The sequence below is a fragment of the Patagioenas fasciata genome, chromosome 3 (assembly GCF_037038585.1).
Source record: "Patagioenas fasciata isolate bPatFas1 chromosome 3, bPatFas1.hap1, whole genome shotgun sequence".
Taxonomy (NCBI): Eukaryota; Metazoa; Chordata; class Aves; order Columbiformes; family Columbidae; genus Patagioenas; species Patagioenas fasciata.
Window position 1 is genome coordinate 6,382,967 of NC_092522.1, and position 19,279 is coordinate 6,402,245.

Here is a 19,279-nt window from a genome sequence, read left to right on the forward strand (position 1 = left end):
CTTTTCTCTGCTTGCAGCTTCTCCCATGTTCATCCTCATTGTCCAAACACCTCTCCTAAATGCCCTATTGCTGCATCACAAAACCTGCCTTTTTCTCCTTCCAATGCTATATTCCTAAGGGTTAATCCCTACTATTTGATGTTAAGGATTTTTCCAGTCTCCACTGTTAAATGCAGTTTTTACATATTTATTTCTCTCATTCCAGAAAAAACAATAAATAATTAGATCCAAAGAAACTAAAAGAACCATGGATGTTAATATTCAAATTGTCTACTATGGATGCTATTCTAGGAACTACCTCGAAGTTTGTTTTATATCTTCTTCCTTCTTCCTTGGTGCAAATGCTCTATCTGAAGGCAGACACACTCATATAAAAATACCGTACCACCCTAACTAGCCAGGGTCACCGAATCAAACTGAAGATATTCAAATACAATTACTGTCAGCGGAAGAAATGAAAATGTTTGTGGCACCTTTTCCTGATATAATCTATATGTTAGCGCAGGTTTGTTAACTGCTGCAATTAAAACAAATGTGCAATCAACAGATATATTTAACTGCTTACGCACCCATTACTTCTTCTGTTCTCTTAATGACAGAAATTTCTTATATATATATAAGTGTATATATATATAAATATATTTATAATTATAATTGTTTTGTATTTTCTTTAGCTTCTGCACTTGTTCTACTGTATTACAACCTATTCTTCATGGCTTACCTTAGCTTTGCCATCCTGTGCAGACATATATCCTACACACATGCTCTCGGTCGTATGGCTCCACAGAAATTCCACTAGAAAGGAAAATGCAACAAGTCACACACACACAGATCTATTGATTCCTATTCATCACATTCCTTTAATATGGTTGACGAAGGTCACAGCATGCTGGGTACGGTTATCCTTTGAACCATTTATCCTTGCATAGCAATTAACTCAGAGTAGAAGATCAAAGTTTAGACAATCTCGGCAAGACTGGGAGATTCTGACAGATACGTAGATATCATCATAAAAGAAAAATGAACTTCATTTAGGTATGCGCTTTGCTCCCCCGTAATAGATTCATGACTGATACCACCAAAGGTTCGTCAAAAGCTTTCAGAGAGTGAAACGTATTTAGTGCAATAGAACCGCATTTGATGAGGCCAACCCCTCCCTAACACCCTACAGGTTCAACTGGCAGGGAATACATTCATTTTTTTGGAGACAAATTTAATCTTATCTTTTGGTTTTGAGAAGCTGGGCAGCAGTTCAGGCCAAATACCCTCTGTCCTATTATTTCTTTGCCTTTGGTAACTCTAGGCATATTCTTTTAAGGTTTTAATATTTTTTCCTTCTATATTGTCCACCAAAGGTAGTATGTACTAGCAGAAAACATGGTAATTGCTGGCTATTACAAGACCTGGAATTACAATGAAAATCCTAAATTACATAATTATCTGAAGACATCGCACATATTTTCAACTACCTAATACATCACTTTCTTGCAATTTGTTTCAGTAGTTACCAAAAAAATCATCCCTGCAATAAAGACATGAGATTTTGTTACTCTGTAGAACAAATTCTTCAGTATGACTTCTGTGGTACACAAAAAATCTTGAGAATAAGCTGCGCTACATGAATCTTATTTCAGTGGAAAGAAAACCAAAAATCAATGGACAAATAGTCTTTACTTATGATGTACGGGGATTTTCTTTATTACTTTTTGAGGAAAAAAATATCAAATCTTCCTTAAGAGGAAAATCTTTTCTTATATAAATGACAAACATTAAATGAATAGAAATATTTCTCTCACTTGCAAACATAAGAAACAGAAGGCTAAGTTGATCTCGCTTGTTCTTAGTTAAGGCAACTCGCATTTTCATTTTCTCAACTCCTTTTTAGGGACAGGATTTTTTGTCGTAGGATGCTTTTCCACTAGATCAATAATGTCACAATTATTCCATTCTTAAATCTGAAAACTGAAAAATCAAACTTGCAACATTCTCTTACGTTTAGCAACCCATGCCCTGATTCTGGAGTCAGGATTGGACAGTATTCGAATAATAACTCCAAAAACATAACATACAAAAGCTATTTCTAAAACCTTTTCCCACCCAAGCCTTCCAAAATTCCTTTGTTGTCCATCAGGTTAGTCTCAGAACTATCATCAGCACTTTAAGGATTCACCTCCCAAATCACCACCGGTTCTTTGTAAGAGCAAAATAAACGTACATGAAACTCTTATGGATGAGATGTTGACCAAAAGCATAAAACACACAAACTACAACTGTTGGCTAGAGAAACATTAATGTTATTAACTGGATTCAGCAAAATCACTTCTTAGAGTGAATGACTGCAGGGGGATACGATCAGACTCAAGTTGACCAACACACACAAAAGAGTACATGATATTTAAAGACTCTTGTAATGTGAACCAGCAAGGTGTAATATGAGAACAAAACTGAAAGACAACATACACCTCATCCTGTGCAACTGTGATAGCTTGACCTTAATGTCCTGGAAATCACTGAACAGAGAGCAAGAAACGCTGGAGTTTGTGTGGGTTAACCCATCAGTAAGAATAATAAAAATATATCTCCTTCAGCACACGCTCTGCCTGCTGCTCCAGGCGGGCTGTAAGGGGGCAGGCTCTGGGGACACAGCGTTAGGATTTAGTGGGACAAAAGCAGTAATGAATTAAAACAAAGGTGAGGTGACTTTCTAAACAATAGCCTATAGATTAAAAAGAATTTATAGGGAAAAAAAAAATCTAACAGCATTTTTATTGTATCAACAACTAAGAAGCAGTGAACAGTCATATGTGATATCTCTTGCTAAAAATGCAATTAGTTTTATGTGGAGTATATCCTGCCTTTCCACAAGCAACCATAATGTCTGTGCTGTAGTTTCAGAAGGATCCCCCACACCCCTCTGAATCACAATGCTGTTCAGAAGTAAGTCAGGAAAAAAATTGCTCTTTTCTGCAGTTTTAGAGAACAAGGCTAATACTACTATTGCGTTTTCTAGAGTCCTATCATCTCAAACAGTTTCAATTCCTTTTTGTTTTCTCTGTGGCCTCTGAACAATGGGAAACACGCACACATGCATATTTCATCTCTCACTTGGAGTTAGCACCTAGCTAAATGAAGTAAAAATGAAGGAGAACTTCTTACCTAGTAAAGTTGGCTTTTCCTGTGACGATTCAGGCTCTGCTGAACACCTGCAAGACCGAAGAACTATCACACCTCCAAGAACTCCATCTTCATTGGCGAGAAAAGGGGAACCTAGGAAAAACCATGGGGAAGAATTACTTGCAATAGGAGCAGTTTCTTGTGTATTTTTCTTATTTCACTTTCCTGCCTTTCCCCTTTGATCTTGTCACTAAACATTGAGAAGACTGTCAGGTCAACCAGGGCTTTTATAAAAGAAAAAGGAAGAATAACTACATGGAATAAAACCAATACTGGAAACTGTATCTGTGAGTACAAAACCATTTGTTCTCGGATCAAGGAAGATATAATAATGAAAAACAGAGTTTCAAGTTGAAAAAAAAAATCATGTCTCAATATTTACTTCTTTCTGTACTATAATTAATACAAAGATGGCCACATATGAAAAAAATCAAGCAAATTTGGGTCACTTCTACAGTTTATTCATTTTTCCCAATTTAAAGCACTTTGTACAGAGACATCAACAAACTGCTATAGACTGTCTTCCTTGCTGTTTTATGAATATTAACAGAAAAGCCAAAACACATCCTACTTTTTAAAGTGGCTTTTCTGTTCCTAATTTGAGACATATGATATAAAACATCTTCTATCAGAAGCTGGAAAAGTTTTAAAGTTAGCTGAATCAAGTCTAAGTATTCTTTCTCTGGTTTGTAATTTGAAATGAGATTCTTATAGTTTTAAATGTGGAAACAATGCTATGATTTACATACGACTTAAAATGTCTTCAGCCACAAAATTAACCAAGTTCTTGCACTTGAGCCCAAACAGACCCCAGTCACACATTTGCAATAAACTGTGATTTGAAGCTGAACATACAATTGCAACACACATTTTATATATCCCTTTTCAATTATTTTCTTTTAAATAAATTAGTATTCTGTGTCTAGTGTACAGACACTGTAAAAGGCTTTGCTGACCACAAGGACTTTAGAGCAGATTTACTCAGCCTCCTTCAATCTGCCCATAGCTATTTGTGTGTTTAGAATTATTCCTTTAATGTAAATAATACAACAACAACGGGCAAAGACCAACTTCAAGCCTCACTGCAAGGAAAACTAAAAGCTTTACCATGTTCTCTCTAGACATAAGAGCAGCTACGTTCAAAAGCGATACGAGGTGGTCATTGGAATAGAAGTTCGTATTGCAGAAAAATGAGGTAAGCTTAATGAACAGTAATACCTTATTTGATCTAAACTAAACAGATATTACCTTTAAAGAGCCACTTGCTCTGTACAAGAACTATAACTAGGTCCCAGTTACACCTCCTGTATTAGTCCTTGACTGCGACCAAATCCCTGCAAACCGTGAACCACGCCAACTGTAACACAATAGCTAACAACGCACTAAAATCTGTTTGGTTAAAACAGAAATGCAAGGCTTGGGAAATGGCAAAGAGTTCTACCATCCAAACCAAAATCTTCCACTCCATACTTTCTGAGATTCTAAATATGTCTTATACTTTCACTGCGTTAACCAAACCCTATTTAAGTATTTGGTATGACTTCTGCAAGCAAATGAACAAAAAGAGTGGGGACATACATCCTTTGGTCTTCAGAAACTCAGGTAATTCAAAGACCTGAACTTGGTCTGCAGACCTAAGCCTCCACTCAGCTGCAGAAATTGTTCAGTCTATAAGACATGCTGCGGTGAAAAGTCATTGCAAACAGAATAGTTCGGGTTGGTTTGTTGTGTTGGTTTTTTGTTTGTTTTCCATTTGCTTGGTGGTTGGTTTTGTTTGGGGTTTTTGTTTGTTGGGGGTTTTGTTCATTTTTTTTAAACAAGCAGCCTTTCTCCTCTTTCAAAGCCTAAACAGCATTTAAATAAAGCCATTGAGGAAAAAAATAATAGAGCAGACTTCTGTAAAAGATAACAGTATAGGTAATGGCATTTTTTCACATAACATTATATTTAATTAGTATTTAAACAGGAAGAGAAAAGGCGCAACTGAAGCACAGTCATGTATATTAAAGTCATAGTGGTTTCTCATTAGAAGGAAAAAGTAATCTGGCTCCCACACTCCTACAGCATTTTGCTCTGTCTGTACCCTAAAGAATTATAGATCTTACTGTACAGTCGAAAATTCAGTAAAAATAGAACAAAATATGCCTACTAGCAAAAAAAAAAAATACTGTAACACAATAGAATTGCTAGTCAAAGCTTTGATCTAATAGATTGCTAATGACAAAACTACAAAAACCTGGAGATTTTAATACTGTCTTAAGTCTCATGAAACCCATCGTTCCTTCCCAGTCACATTGGTGTAACACTGAAGAATTTGGCATGAAAAGATGCAAATCAAAACTTCAACTCCAGCATTAACTAATACTGTTAGCACTGTCTGGTCACACCAGAAAGAAGAAGTAGGAAAAACCAACATCTTTCAATAGTTGTGGTTTAATCCTTACCTCCCCTAGTCACAAAACTGTATTTACGAAACACATCTCCCTCCTTCAAAGCTGAACTATTCTGCTATTGCTGTCTGACATATAGAAAGCATTAGCGGCTTTTATTTATATTTTGTATCTGCAGCAATCATCTCTTAAAAATAAGCAGCTAGGTCTTCATAGCAGCCCCACATTCACTGATCCCATCACATTCTGCAAGAACAAGCAGAACTGAACACCAAGACCCAGGTCCAGGCTCAGAGCACACGGATTTCCCAAGTGTTAAGGCAAATCCTGGCCTCAACATTCAGTCTTGCTCTGGAGGAACTACAGTGATGAGCAAAGAACATTTTATTTCTTCTATGTAAACTAAGCTACTCCCATGATGAAGGTCACCTGCTCCAAGGCAAGCAATCAAGTTGCTCATTTTTGACCCTCTTCTCCCATTTGTAGCTACCAACAGACCCAGCCTAACACAGATTCAATACTAAACTGTAAAAAGAAGTGTTTTGTTTACACTTGCCCAGCCGAAGTGCTAACCAGCTGTTCATCAGATGTTTTACATTCATACTTTTCCACAGTAGAGAAACCATCACCAGCTTGATAGTTTACATTAGATTTCAAAGCCTTCAGAACTTTGGTCTGAACAGGGTGTAATCAATCAAAGTGCTTTAGCATCCCCCAGTTTTAACGGAGAGCAGCTCTAAATCTCGCCATGCTGTAATGTGAGTGAAATCCAGATTCTTTCAGGCCAATAATCTATAGATCACCTACACCACCGGACTTCATCCAGCTTGTGTACAGAATGTGTTTAAAGTGAAGCTGTTTGCCACACTGTTTCTGCTATATATTCCAATAAACTTCAAGCGTACAATTTAAACAAACATTAGAGGAATATATAAGCACTAAACGAAGGCTGCTTTTAATTTCATGCACCATTATTTGTTAAATGTTTAAGTGCAAGTAGTCTGAAACTAGAGATCTTTATATTTTATGATAAGTAAGTAATTTAAAACATCTCTTTGGAATTTTTAAAGCAAGTACAAGGAAAAGTACCTGTACTTTCAAACTTTACAGGTAAAATTTTAAGAAATTAAATAACTGAGGATACCGCTGTCCAATAAATTCCCAATACTTCTGGGAGAAGCAGAGTCAGGTCCAAGACAAACCCTTATGTAATATCACCATGTTGTATTAATATTAGTTTTTCCGCTGGTTTTATTGTACAGATAACGCATATAATTTCACATTCAATCCTGTCTGCCATCAAAAACAAACTTGTGAAATTCTAAACTTGCATTGGATAAAATAGATTATATGAAACTTCAGGATTACTTCATTCTCTTCTCATATCTTTTCCTGTGTGTCATGGACAAGACATCTCGATGCTCTCATAGCACGCTTCCTCCACTATAAAACCACAAAGGACACTACAAAGCATACTGTGTGATTCCCAACTGCCCAAACTCCTGCTCCTAAGAGAGGTATTTGACACGACATTTCCGAAAGAGAAACGGTCAGTGTCATCCTTCTGCTGTTACCTTTCTGCAGACATTGCTCATTTGTGAACTGAAGCACAACTTGAAAACACAAGAACAGACAAACATATTTCCGCTAAGGAAAGAACAAATAACAGATTCCATCTATGTTTTTCAGCTCATTATTTTCTAATACGTTATAAAAAGCTTTAAAGTACAATTCATAACATTGCCATTGATAAAAGCCCAGATTTCCCGCCAGTGAGATGACACAAACATTAAGTCTACATTCCGCAAACTTGGCCACATTTGAAAGGAATGATGAGTAACAAAATCCTCTGTTCTTCTATTTGGAAGGTATTTGTGTTTACAGAACATCATTCTTCAACCGCATACCAACACTAGCGCTCTTCAACTAATGATACCAAGCCCGCTCAATTTACAAAAAAATCTAAATTTGATTTCTCTCACCTCCAATTCAACCATCAATTGTGCATTATCCATAGTGAGCTGGCTCTGAGAAAAGACGAGAGAAGCACATCTGCCATTAGTTTGCTCATCACCTGCTGTTTAAACAGCACTCACTGTTTAAGCCAGGCATTCCCTAGCTGGAAGGATTCCCAGGGCTCTGCGGAGACTCGGAAAGTTCTGTAAACAGGAAGCACCAAACTGATGGCAACTGCCAAAAGCAGCTGTTCATCCCTCCAACAAAAGTAACGCACATTTTGACTTCTGACAAAACGTTCTAGCTCTGCTTTGTTAAAGCTGTTTGGGTTTTTTTTCTGGCTTCAGTCCATTATAATTCTGGCAAAAGTTTGACATGACCACAAAATACAGCTTTTAGAAAGAGTAGCAAGGACAGAAGCCATGCTATTAAAACAGGCTAATAGCCAACTTGCTATCTTCTTGTTTCATATCAGTAAGAAATCCTGTATCGTACCATATATCCTGAGATATCAACTAGTACATCAGCACCTACGAAAATTCAGAGGAAAAAGCTATTTAGTATAAGCCTAATGTTAAGTGTAATGCCTTTTTTAAACTGTTGCACTATACTGGCAAGACAACTCTCCTGTTCCATCTTCAGAATTGCCGAGATGTTGGTCTCTTCTCCCAAGTAGCAAGTGATAGGACAAGAGGAAATGGCCTCAGGTTGCACCAGGGGAGGTTCACATTGGATATTAGGAAAAAATTCTTCATGGAAAGAGTTGTCAGGCACTGGAACAGGCTGCCCAGGGAAGTGGTGGAGTCACCATCCCTGGAGGGGTTTAAAAGGCATTTAGACGAGGTTCTTAGGGACATGGTTTAGTGCCAGAGTTAGGTTATGGTTGGACTCAATGATCCTGAGGGTCTCTTCCAACCAAAATGATTCTATGATTCGAAGATCCCCCAAAATTACACTACTGGCTACAAACTTCATACTATGTGACATGTGAACAGCAAGATGTATCTGGATTTTGAGGTTTCCCTCAATCAGTCTTCATGAGAGCAAACTAGATTTCATGCTTTCTCATCAAAACATGGAATCCAAACATTTCACCTACACTAAAAAGGTGGTTGTATCTTTGTTGTTTTACACGCCAGCACTTTCTGATAGCACAACTAAGATAATACACATACCTGCTGTTAGGCAACAAAAACTAATTAGAACATGAATCTTTAAAAAGGAATTTTAAAGCACTTTTTTTTTCAAATTTTCCTGTCATGAAAATTATTAATTTGGTACTATAATTCTTTTCACTTTCCCTTGTTCTGTTGGTTTTAGTGTGTTTTCCCAAGGCAATGACGTCACACTCTTAGTCTGGTATCTCAGTCTCTGCAGCTTCTCTTTCTCTGCAATTGATAGTTATAGGTAAAACAAAAACCTTAGCAACATTCAATATGTTCTTGAGTCCAACATAAACGTTTACACATTTTCTGTGAAGAATTCAATATAGATATGTAATTTGACAGTCAGCTGACATTTAAAATAAAAGCATTTGCTATGCCAACTGATGGCAAAATATATTTGAGCCAAACAGCAATAGTTACCAAAAAGAAAACCCAGGAAACTCAAAGCATCTTAAAGGAGGTACCTCAACTAAAAAGTTTCTGAATTTTTGGACTTTTATCAGGCAGTTTTTATGAATTACTTTGGCAGTAGCTTTCCATTTTGTGTTTGTACATGCGCTAACATGAAATTGCATGAGGATATGTACAATTTGTGCTTGCTTCTAGTACTCCTACCACAAACAGCAGAAGAAATGCTAAGAGTGTGGAATAAAGATCTGACTTGACTGAAGTTAGGTCACTTCCACACAACAGAGTAGTGTTACAAATTAGTGAAGCTATAATATCACAAGCATCCTTCCTAAAGGTTTCTCTTGGGTAAATAAATCCCTAATTTTGTGCCACTATGCACTGGAACCACTGATTAAATACAAAAAGTTATATCTGTGCTTCTTGCATGATAATCTCTTTGGGGAACACACCGGGATTACTTTGTTCTCCATTCTTACAGCACCTAGAAATGGGTGCAATACAGCAGCAGATTATCAAGTGCAGTCTTCCAGTGTGAAGGTGACTTGACTTCCCCTCAAACAGTCAAATGTAATGTTGTCAGAAGCAGAGTTTAATAGAGATTCAACATTCTAAACACAAATAAAGAAATGGCAACACATTGCTTGCCAGGACCAAGGGCAACAGTTCCTGGGTCCCAAAAAGAAATGTGTATCTTCCTCACTCAGTTCTAATTAAAACACCATAAAAATGAACTCTTGTAACACAGTGTACAGTAAGTGTTACGTTGCTCACAATAAATTTTTAAGGCTAAAATTGTCTGTGGATTCTAAACGTCTAACTTAACAATAGTCTTGAATGAAGTCTACTTCATTTTTTCAATAAATGAATTTCATCATGTAAATAGCAAACCAGAATCTGTCTGTCCAAAGCAGTTAATTAAAAACACGCAGTGGTTTTGAGGTCTATTATATTTAAAAGGGTTAACATGATTAATGATTTTTATTAATACTCCTAAATCACCACCTTGAAAAAGATGCAATTGTACACCAGAGCCAGTGATTCAGGCAGGAAATTATTTCTTCAAACATCTCTGGGTAGTCTATGACTCACATAACAATTGAGATATTTCCAAGGATTTTCTGCTAGATTTCCTAAAATATTCTTCTGTAGTTTGATTTAACATTTTTAGATGTAACACGACACTAACTTTGAAGCCAACTGCAACATAAGGCTACGACAGAAATCACAAAAAGAAGTCTCTTACCTTTATTTAATAGGGTTAATTGCACTTTAAATGATGTTACACAATGCTTAGGCAACTAGCACCATATACTTACCAATAAACTTGTTTTGCATAGTCTCTAGGAGAGCTTGGTGGGCATCTTCCGTTTGCAAAGCACATGAACATTCTCTGGCCAGTATGGTTCGGACAAGGTGCTCTCCACAACCTAAAGAAATATTAAGATTTGGAATAGTCAAAATATAGATATCACTGTGAAGAAACTCTGTCATTATTTTACATCCCCACAGGTAAAGTGGGGAAGCGGCGGGGGAAGAAGGGAAAAGACACGACAGGTTTCTGTCGTATTTTTAAAATTTTTATTTTTTAAAGATTGTGACACTGGGTCACATGAAAATTCAAGATGTCAGCAGTTTTTCCCTCACAACTTTCCTGCACAAAGTCATAAACCAAAAAAGGTTAAGTACAGAAAGAAGGAACAGAAAGAGTGAGAAGGAACTCCAAGACTGTTCTGACTCATCATCTTAATCCAGATCCTGCAATTCTCTCCCAAATAATCCACTTACTAATCATTCTCACAGGAATGATCTTGGATGCAACTCTCTTAAAGCCAAGAACATTATTAATGAATGCCACAGTAACTCCTTTGCATGACACAATCTTCTATTCAGTCCATCTGATTTAACCTTTTGTCAACAAAGAACACATGAATTCATCTATGCTTTTTGAAAGGGTGGTTGCTCATTGGACTCCTAATAATAATTCTTATAATTTCTAAAGGTTTGTCTTTAAGAAACAACAAAGCTCCAGCAAACAACCACTTATTGCCTCTGTGCTTTCTGTAAGTATACCCCAAAACTGTTAGTGCTACTTTTGCTCTGTAGGAACTTTTTCTCCCACAATCTATTGCTGTAACGTGATTTAGGATGTACAGCTGTGGTCAAATGATATAGTGCATATTTAATGTCAAAGTTTTCTTGGACAGGAAAACACATTGGTGATACCTATATATATATACATATATATATAAAAGTCATCATACTACTATGCCTCCCATCTGTTGATGTTTTTCCTCAATGGCGAGGAAGCACATGAAGCAGCTAGAAGAGGTCTAACCAAGCACCAGTTAAGCTGAAATGTGTTATCCAGTTAGAAAAAAAGGAAAACCACAGCTAACCAATTCAACAGCTGATTTTAATGATCTAAATCATCTGACAATTATTTTAATTATCTAAGTGACTACAGTTTGATCAGACATATATCAGGGTCTAAAACTGCATTAGACACCAGAATATATATAGAAAGAGGTCAAATCACTTCCTGATTATCGATATGTATTTCTAGCAAATTTCTCATTAACCATGACAACATGCAAGCACTGTGCTGGCTTCCATACAAAAATCAGCTATAATCCAGCTATTATGCTTATAAGCTCAGGTGCAGAACTACACAAATAAACACACCTGTGTAGCTTCCAAAGACAATTTCTGGTTGGAAACCATCTATTAACAGCTGCTTTCACATGGCTGAGAGCTGGAGCTGGTATAAGACATCAGATCTAAGCTGGTTTCAGCCAAAGGCAGCTCAGCCTCCATGGCCAACATTCACTTCACTGGAAGCACTAACAAGGTCGGAACAGAGAGAACTGAGTGACTCTGGCTGCAGCCAGCCTAGATCTGGCAGAAAGAACGAACTAATAAATAAACCCAACCCAAATTGGCTCCAGCGCAGCCTGCTGAGCGTCTCATCGCTCTGCTTCCCAATGTGCTGAGTTTAGGTTTGGGCACAACATCTCACAGAGCAGCTTCTTGTTCTCGCCACCACTTTTTCGCCCTAATTAACATGGCAACCAAGAATCTCTCTGCTTACTTGTCACAGAATTACATCCTTCCCCTAAAAGGCAAAGTGAGTCCACAAACACTGTTTTTCAAAGACTGCTATTAGATAAAAAAAAAAACACTTCACCCCTCATTTCCAACATTAAACAAACTGCAAAAAACCCCTGTGGAGCATTATGTATGTGTTAGATGTCAGAGAATAACGCCAGGGAACAGACTGCAGAAAAACTGTGTACACGTGTCCTGTAATCTTGGTATCTTCAATCACCAAAATTACACATTAGTCTTGAGTTATGTATTCCAGGCAGTGTTTCCTGATTGATACGATTCAGTTAAACTGGATTGTTCGAAGTGAGGTACTTTGGTGTTGAATCAACATGTAACTGGCACAACAGAGAGGCAAAAAATTCTCTGTATAGCAAACAGATTGAGTAAAAAGCAGTTATGAATTTGGAGCATGGAAACCCAAGGAAAAGAAACTTCTGTAATAGTTGAAAATGAAGGAGCTGAAATACTTCGACAAATGCACAGCAAAAGGAGACAGTTTTTGAGAGCACAAGCAAGAAGTGTGTTTATTGAAACTGTCAAGCTCTCAAGTTATTGAGAGCAGTGTCCTGGTTAGGATATTATCTTCAAGAGGCTCACAGCTCAACAGCTGCTTCAAGGAGGATCTATCTGTTCGTTGCCTCATTACTTCCATGCTTTCGACCACAATAGAATTGAGAGTTATCTAAATTCAAGATAATGTATAAAGAATATGCAAAAACTGCAAAATGCATTTTACCCATAGACCATAACATGGCTATCACTTTGTTTTAAACTAAGAAAATGTATTCCTTATGGAGTTTTGCTGTGAAGAATCAAACCAAATAAGCATATGTTCCAGCAAACACTTACCAAGTTGATTTTTTTTTCTCTTGAAAAGAATCTGTTAACAGCTTTCAATATAACATTTATACCCTATATGAGGTAAGAAGCACGGGACTTAAAATGTGAATCAAGCAAATGAGACAAAAATCAGAGTGAGCTTATGCATCTCCTATGCATCTAGTAATAAAAACAGATGTTACTACTTCACAATTTTTAAGTAATTCCTAAATTAGCATCAAAAAGACAATAGCCATTTTTTAGCATGATGTATAATGTTATTTTCCCCTAGGAGAATTATTTTATTGAAGAGTTCCCATAACATCAAGTCTGCTACAAAAAAAGAGAGAGAGAGAAAGCTTAATATGGGTTAAGAACAGCTGCAGCCCACTGATGTGATCCAGGATCAACCACAAGGAAAGCAGCCTTGCAATTCTACTAACACATCACACATCTCTACATCCCCACAGACAAAGTCATTTCTTTTTGTCATATTTATGTCAACCTATAAGGCAGCAAACTTACAGACTGCTGCTGGCAGTGTATGTAAAAATCTTTCAACACATCACATGCCAACAATCTGCAGGGACAGATAACTAAGGAAAATAATCCCCCCATCTTGAAAAGAAAAATTTGTTACTGCAGTTCTTGATGTAGGAGCATCTATTTTTGAACAAGAAAAGAACTAAGCAGTGTTTCACATACTTTGACCAGATAAAGGCTGAGAAAAATAACTACCCTAATTATTCCAATAGATCTGCCCTTCCTATCATTTCACGTTAGAACCAAATACAGTGTGAACTGTCTTGCAGGTTTAGCAGACCTATATGTCTTTATAGTTTCAAACTGGGAAACACTGTAGATTATACTATGGCTAGACACAAAATAAATGTTTATAGAATTACAGTAATCAAAACCTAATTTATAACTTACAATATAAAGTTGCGGGTTCAAACTTATAGTTCCATTCACTTGTAACGTAACCACGAGCATTAGCCAACTGCTGCAAAACTTTTATTAACATGACTTGAGACAGCAACTACAGTTGAAACTACCTCAACACATTTCCAAATCATGCACATAAGCTGTTGAAAACGTAGATCTAGTTCATTTGTTTAACTATCTCACATTATATGCATTTAACTGTATGCATTGTTATACTATGCTGTTTGTCGCCTAATAATACTGAAACCAAACCAACAGGGACTCCTAAGAAGAATTTTTCAATTCTACATTGAAGTCTCAAATGCACTTGTTTCAGAAACTTTCCTGTAAGCAGAGTTTAAATCATTTGATTATCCTTTCCCAGGTAAGACAACTTCTTCAGTAACCTGAAGCTCATTACACCTCAAAGACAAACATTTTGCAGTGACAGACCAAAGCTTCCGTAAGTCTTCAGACAAAAGCGACTCAAATGGAGACGACTGTCTGGAAAAATGTACTGGGTTCAGTTAGTGCATTTTACTGAAATAACTTTAACACAGTAAGAAAATGCTTTCTCTAATATTGTGCAAACATGTTGCATACTCATAACCCATCTGCTGACAAACTACTGCAGTCCATGCTTGCAGAAGTAAGTACAATTAGTTGCTCTTCTCTAGGATCACTACTGGTGAAATAAGCAATGTTTCTACAGAAAATGTGTAGTCTGGTTTGACACAGAAATAAATACATACGTATATGCAAAGACAAATATTTTGATGCAAGTTTCTAGCCTCCTAGATTAAGGGAAAGAAGTTTAAAAGAACAGATTCCTAAAGGCTCCAGAGGTCCATGGCAGCAACAGGCTCCTATGACAAGGGAAGCAAAGAAGGATAAGGCTCGACAGTCATAATACATTTATTTTACACTTAAACCAACACACTTAGCAAGAAGCAGAATAAAAGAAAGAAACAACACACACACAAAAAGCCCACACATAAAAACAACAAACGCAACAACAACCAACCAACCAAAACTCACCCAAAAAAATCCCTATCTTCAACCAGAAGCTTCTGACCCTGCCCGAGAACTTGGAGATCAAACAGAAAACCCCTGATGATCATACAGAACTGATTATCAGAGACATGCATCTTCTTGGATCACACCACACTACAGCTTCTACTGCAGTGTTTCTCTCAAAGTGCAAAGCTGACCAACAGTTGGAATATGACTTCCCTATTCTGTAGGTATTTAAATCTGTAATTAATTTCTGGGCATAATAATAAGCACTTCTATTCAGACACACTTCATTGATTCCTGCAAGATTCCCACAAGAACAATCTGGGAATCTACAGCTTTTTTTTTTTCATAGTCTCTTTTTCTTCTCTTATCCCATTATAACTTAGCAGTTATATATGTATCAATAGCTCCCAAGTTACTATTTAAGCCAAAAATAGCAGAGAAAAGCAAAAGCCCCCAACAGGTTTTGGGGTTTTTTTGAGCTTTAAGCACAGTAAGATGGTCATTCCTGCACTCCATGCTCCAGATATTGCTGTCAATCAGATCAGGAAAATGACAAGTACCTGTTACTTCGTACAGTGCTTTAAAGTGAGATACATAAGAGATAGGAACTGATCATGGAAACCTGTTACTATCCTGACAAACAGTGATTTTTCTACTGTCATTCACAATTCTAGTAGTGGGCAGATAATCTAGAAAGCAACTCTTCAGTACCTAAATATCAATATATGTACAAGATGAGAAATGTATCAGGGCTGTATACCTTAGCAGGCATAAATATGAACTGTACATCCCACTGACCCATTTAAAGATTTTTTTTTTTTTTTGTTATAGTCCATAAAGTTACACAATTTTAGTGTTTGCTGCATATACTTGATCATATTAGCACTGACCAAAGCCCAGCAAAGGCAAGCTTTACAGGCCCACAAGCCACCAGCCATTACGCTGTAGAGCCAGGCCCAGTCTTCACATTCCACTTACTGCTTAGCTGTGTGCATATAGTGGTTTTTAAGCTCTATTTTTGAATGTTTTGTTCCATTTAGCTTGTCAGTAAATTAAATCAATGAAATTCAGCAGCACACATAGGTACATAGTGCAGCATAGCAGCTACAGAGACAATCCAGATGCTCTTTGGGAAAGTGTCAGCTGCTGAACTAGGAAACCAGGCAAGTCAGTGACATGAAAGTTAGAGCTTAACATTTTGTATTTTTCCTACCAAATTGATCCTTAATAGTTCACAGTTCTATTGTGTAGTAATTTACTAGTTAGCCTACACAAGAATTCTGCAACAACCAAGTTAACAGTTGGTTTGGGGTTTTTGTTTTGTTAGATTGTTAACATCTTCGGTTTCCAGCTATTACATTAGATACTATTTTACACTACATACTATTTGGAAGAAAAGGCAAGAAACCTGTGCTATAATATTTAAATTTTAACCCAGACTTCTGTACCAAACAGTAACTAATAGTCTACTTAATTCATAGGTTATACAAACCTTAACTTGCTATAGACTTTAGTCCTTAATTTGAGCTTCACGCAAGAAACTAAGGATTAAATTACTGTTTCTTTTCGTCAGCACAGTGACTTCTCTTTTTCTATTTCTAATGCTTGAAATAACCACAAGAGGGGAAAGAACACAGCACAATATAAGCTGGACATCTTATACAATGCATGCTCTGCGTCTCGTAATGTTCTACCAATGGAACCAAGATGGCAAGTGAAAGGGAGGCCTTCTGCAAAGCCAGGGCCTCCGAGCAGTGTGTCAGAAAGAAATTGTTTTTCTGCCTCTTTTGATGGGAGATGCTTTCAAGTCAGGAAATTAGAAACAGGTGTGCCAGAGGGCACACACACATCCATGCACCACACTGAAAAACACGCGTTTTCAATTTTCAGACATGAAAGAGACTCCTGTTGAATGGAAGGAGAAATGAAAATCTAGCTTGCTTTCTGCGAGCCATAAGCAGAGAGCTTATGGAGCTTTGACAAGCTGCTGGAGCCAGTCGAGCTATTGAAACATACGGTACCTCGAGACAAAGTGTTGGAACTTGTTTTAAAGGAGTACAAAATGGAAACTTGCATTACTCACATTCATTTGAGAATGGAAAAATTAATCTAGTTTACTCCCCTGCCAAAGTATGACTCTTCTCTTTTCAGAAGCTAAAGGCAGAAGTTACAGGTTATCTGTGTTTTATTATCTATTCCAGAGTCTGAACCTGGTCCTGTTAAGTTGTTTCAACTTTGATATAATTTTCAGTTAAATAGTAGTGCCTATAAAAGAAATGTCAGTAAACAAGTTAAAAAATTACTATTTCTGCTTTATTTCCTGAATAACTTCTAGTTATGCCTAATGGAAACACAGTGAAACCTGTGTTTTAGTACGCTCTGGTTGTCATTACCAGCATCTCTAGAAAGAGCTGACTGAAAACTTGCAAGCCAATGATTTTAAAAAACAAAATACAGCACAATCAAAAGATTTGGCTGGCAAGATATTGATACAGTTAGTTACATATTAAAATTAAAATAAAAATTTAAAGTCCAATTCTGCATATAATGCTGCAGACTAGCATAAATGCACTACAGTACTAAATTAAAGTTGCACGAATCTTTTCTTTCTATACTCCTGTCAGCTGCTCCATCTTATTGACCTGGTGCCAGGAAAAACACCTGCAAACAAAGTCCAGTCCAATTCCTAGAGCATCGATCCTGGAGGGATCAATGGAGCACATTCTTGCTGCAGACAGAAAATTCTTAGATGATCAAACTTCTAAACTAACAAACACCCACTAAGAATATGCGAATTGCAATTTTTCAAAAGGCTGTAGCTTCAGTAAGTTTGGGTAGGTTTCAAAGATAACAAAGACAAATTCAGCATCCGAGCAAACTATGTCTTAAAGTATCTTCTCTAAGGAAAGGTGAGAAAATACTTTCTGTAAGTTTTTAATATGGGCAAATAAACTAAAATCACTCTGAAGAACAACTCATACAGCTTTTCTACAATTTAACAGATAAGAAAAAAAAAGTTAAAATATGCCGAACGTATGAATCCTTCACTTCTAAATAGTGGGAAATGCTAGATAACTTTGACTATTAAAACCAGCTATTTGCTTCAATTATCACAAACAAGAAGAATTTCAGATATACCTCCAAGAAAGGTTAGAATGATGAAAAAATGTAGTTCCATGACAGAGGATATGCATTTTACATTCTCCTTTACATTAAATATATTTTGAAAGATTAATTTCAGTTAAACTGAAAAGGAAAAAGCAAACTCTCTTTTGCCTCAGCTTTCATCAGAAGCTTTGTTGCTATTGAGTTCTTCCTAAAAATACTACACCTTTCCAAACTACATCACTTCTGTCATTTCAGATTTACAGGAAAGGAAGATAGAAGCTTAATATATAAGCTAACTACGTGTATATAATTATTTTCTCCCAATCACAGAAAAATGTTTAAAAGCAGAGTTAAGTTTGCCACTGTCTCCATTTCGCTTGATATCCTTGCACCTGTTTCAAAGCATTTGGGCAAGACATGGCAAACAGGAACAGGACTAAGAGCGTTGGAAGGACGAGACAGTGCTGCATGGCCAGCTGCTGCCCCCACTAATGAACACCCTGATCCACAGCAGCAGGTCTTCTGCAGGAGAAGCCCCTGCCACTTCATGCTTACAATATATTATTATAAGTCCATCCCGTTGCATCCATCCCGTTTTGCTTCAAAACAACCCTCCTGAAGGCCATTCAAACCACCACTCTGATTATTTTGTGGATAAACCCCTCTGCTTTGAACACTGCGGTTCCGTGTGCACTTCTTCACGCTACCGTTCCCACAAATCATCTCTGCCTGGTGCTTCCTCTCTCTCCGTACAGCCTCATGGTGGTGGTTTGGCTCACTGTAACAATGACATAACTCTTCTCCATATGCAGCTGCTTCATCTGTGATGCATTAAAATTACCTATTATTCCCCAAATCTTACAGGATCAGACTGATCTTGAGAGATAACACAGATTTCTACAAAGACAAACTGCACCATACCATGTATCTCACATAGTACAGCTCAGACGATCTATACAGGATACAAGATTTGCATGTGAAATTCCTCCGGTCGTTTGGAGCACGGACTCCGAGGGACGAAGGCCAGACAGACAAACAGCACCAGCCCAGCTATCGGCAGTCACTGGATCCCAGCCCTCAACACATGGAGATGACAAAGCCAAAGCCCTACATCATAAGCCAATTTATTGGTGTTAAACCTTCCCTAAAAAATATTTACTCCACAGATTTGCATATCACTGTGGCTCCTGTCGAAAATGAGTTTAA

General features: G+C 37.1%; 1 protein-coding gene across 7 annotated transcripts in view; it reads right to left on the reverse strand.

Moving 5' to 3' along the window:
- TASP1 (taspase 1) overlaps positions 1–19,279 on the reverse strand; it is a 79,206-nt gene that overhangs the window by 12,253 nt on the left and 47,674 nt on the right. For 6 of the 7 annotated variants that reach the window (XM_065835121.2, XM_071805683.1, XM_071805686.1 and 3 more), the window contains 3 exons: positions 10,414–10,524; positions 3,157–3,267; positions 722–795 (listed from right to left, as the gene is read on the reverse strand). In XM_065835121.2, coding sequence (XP_065691193.1) covers positions 722–795; positions 3,157–3,267; positions 10,414–10,524 — 296 coding nt within the window. Of the gene's footprint in view, positions 1–721; positions 796–1,796; positions 1,963–3,156; positions 3,268–10,413; positions 10,525–19,279 lie in introns of those variants that run through there. The other variant, XR_011738090.1, reaches the window with a different exon arrangement.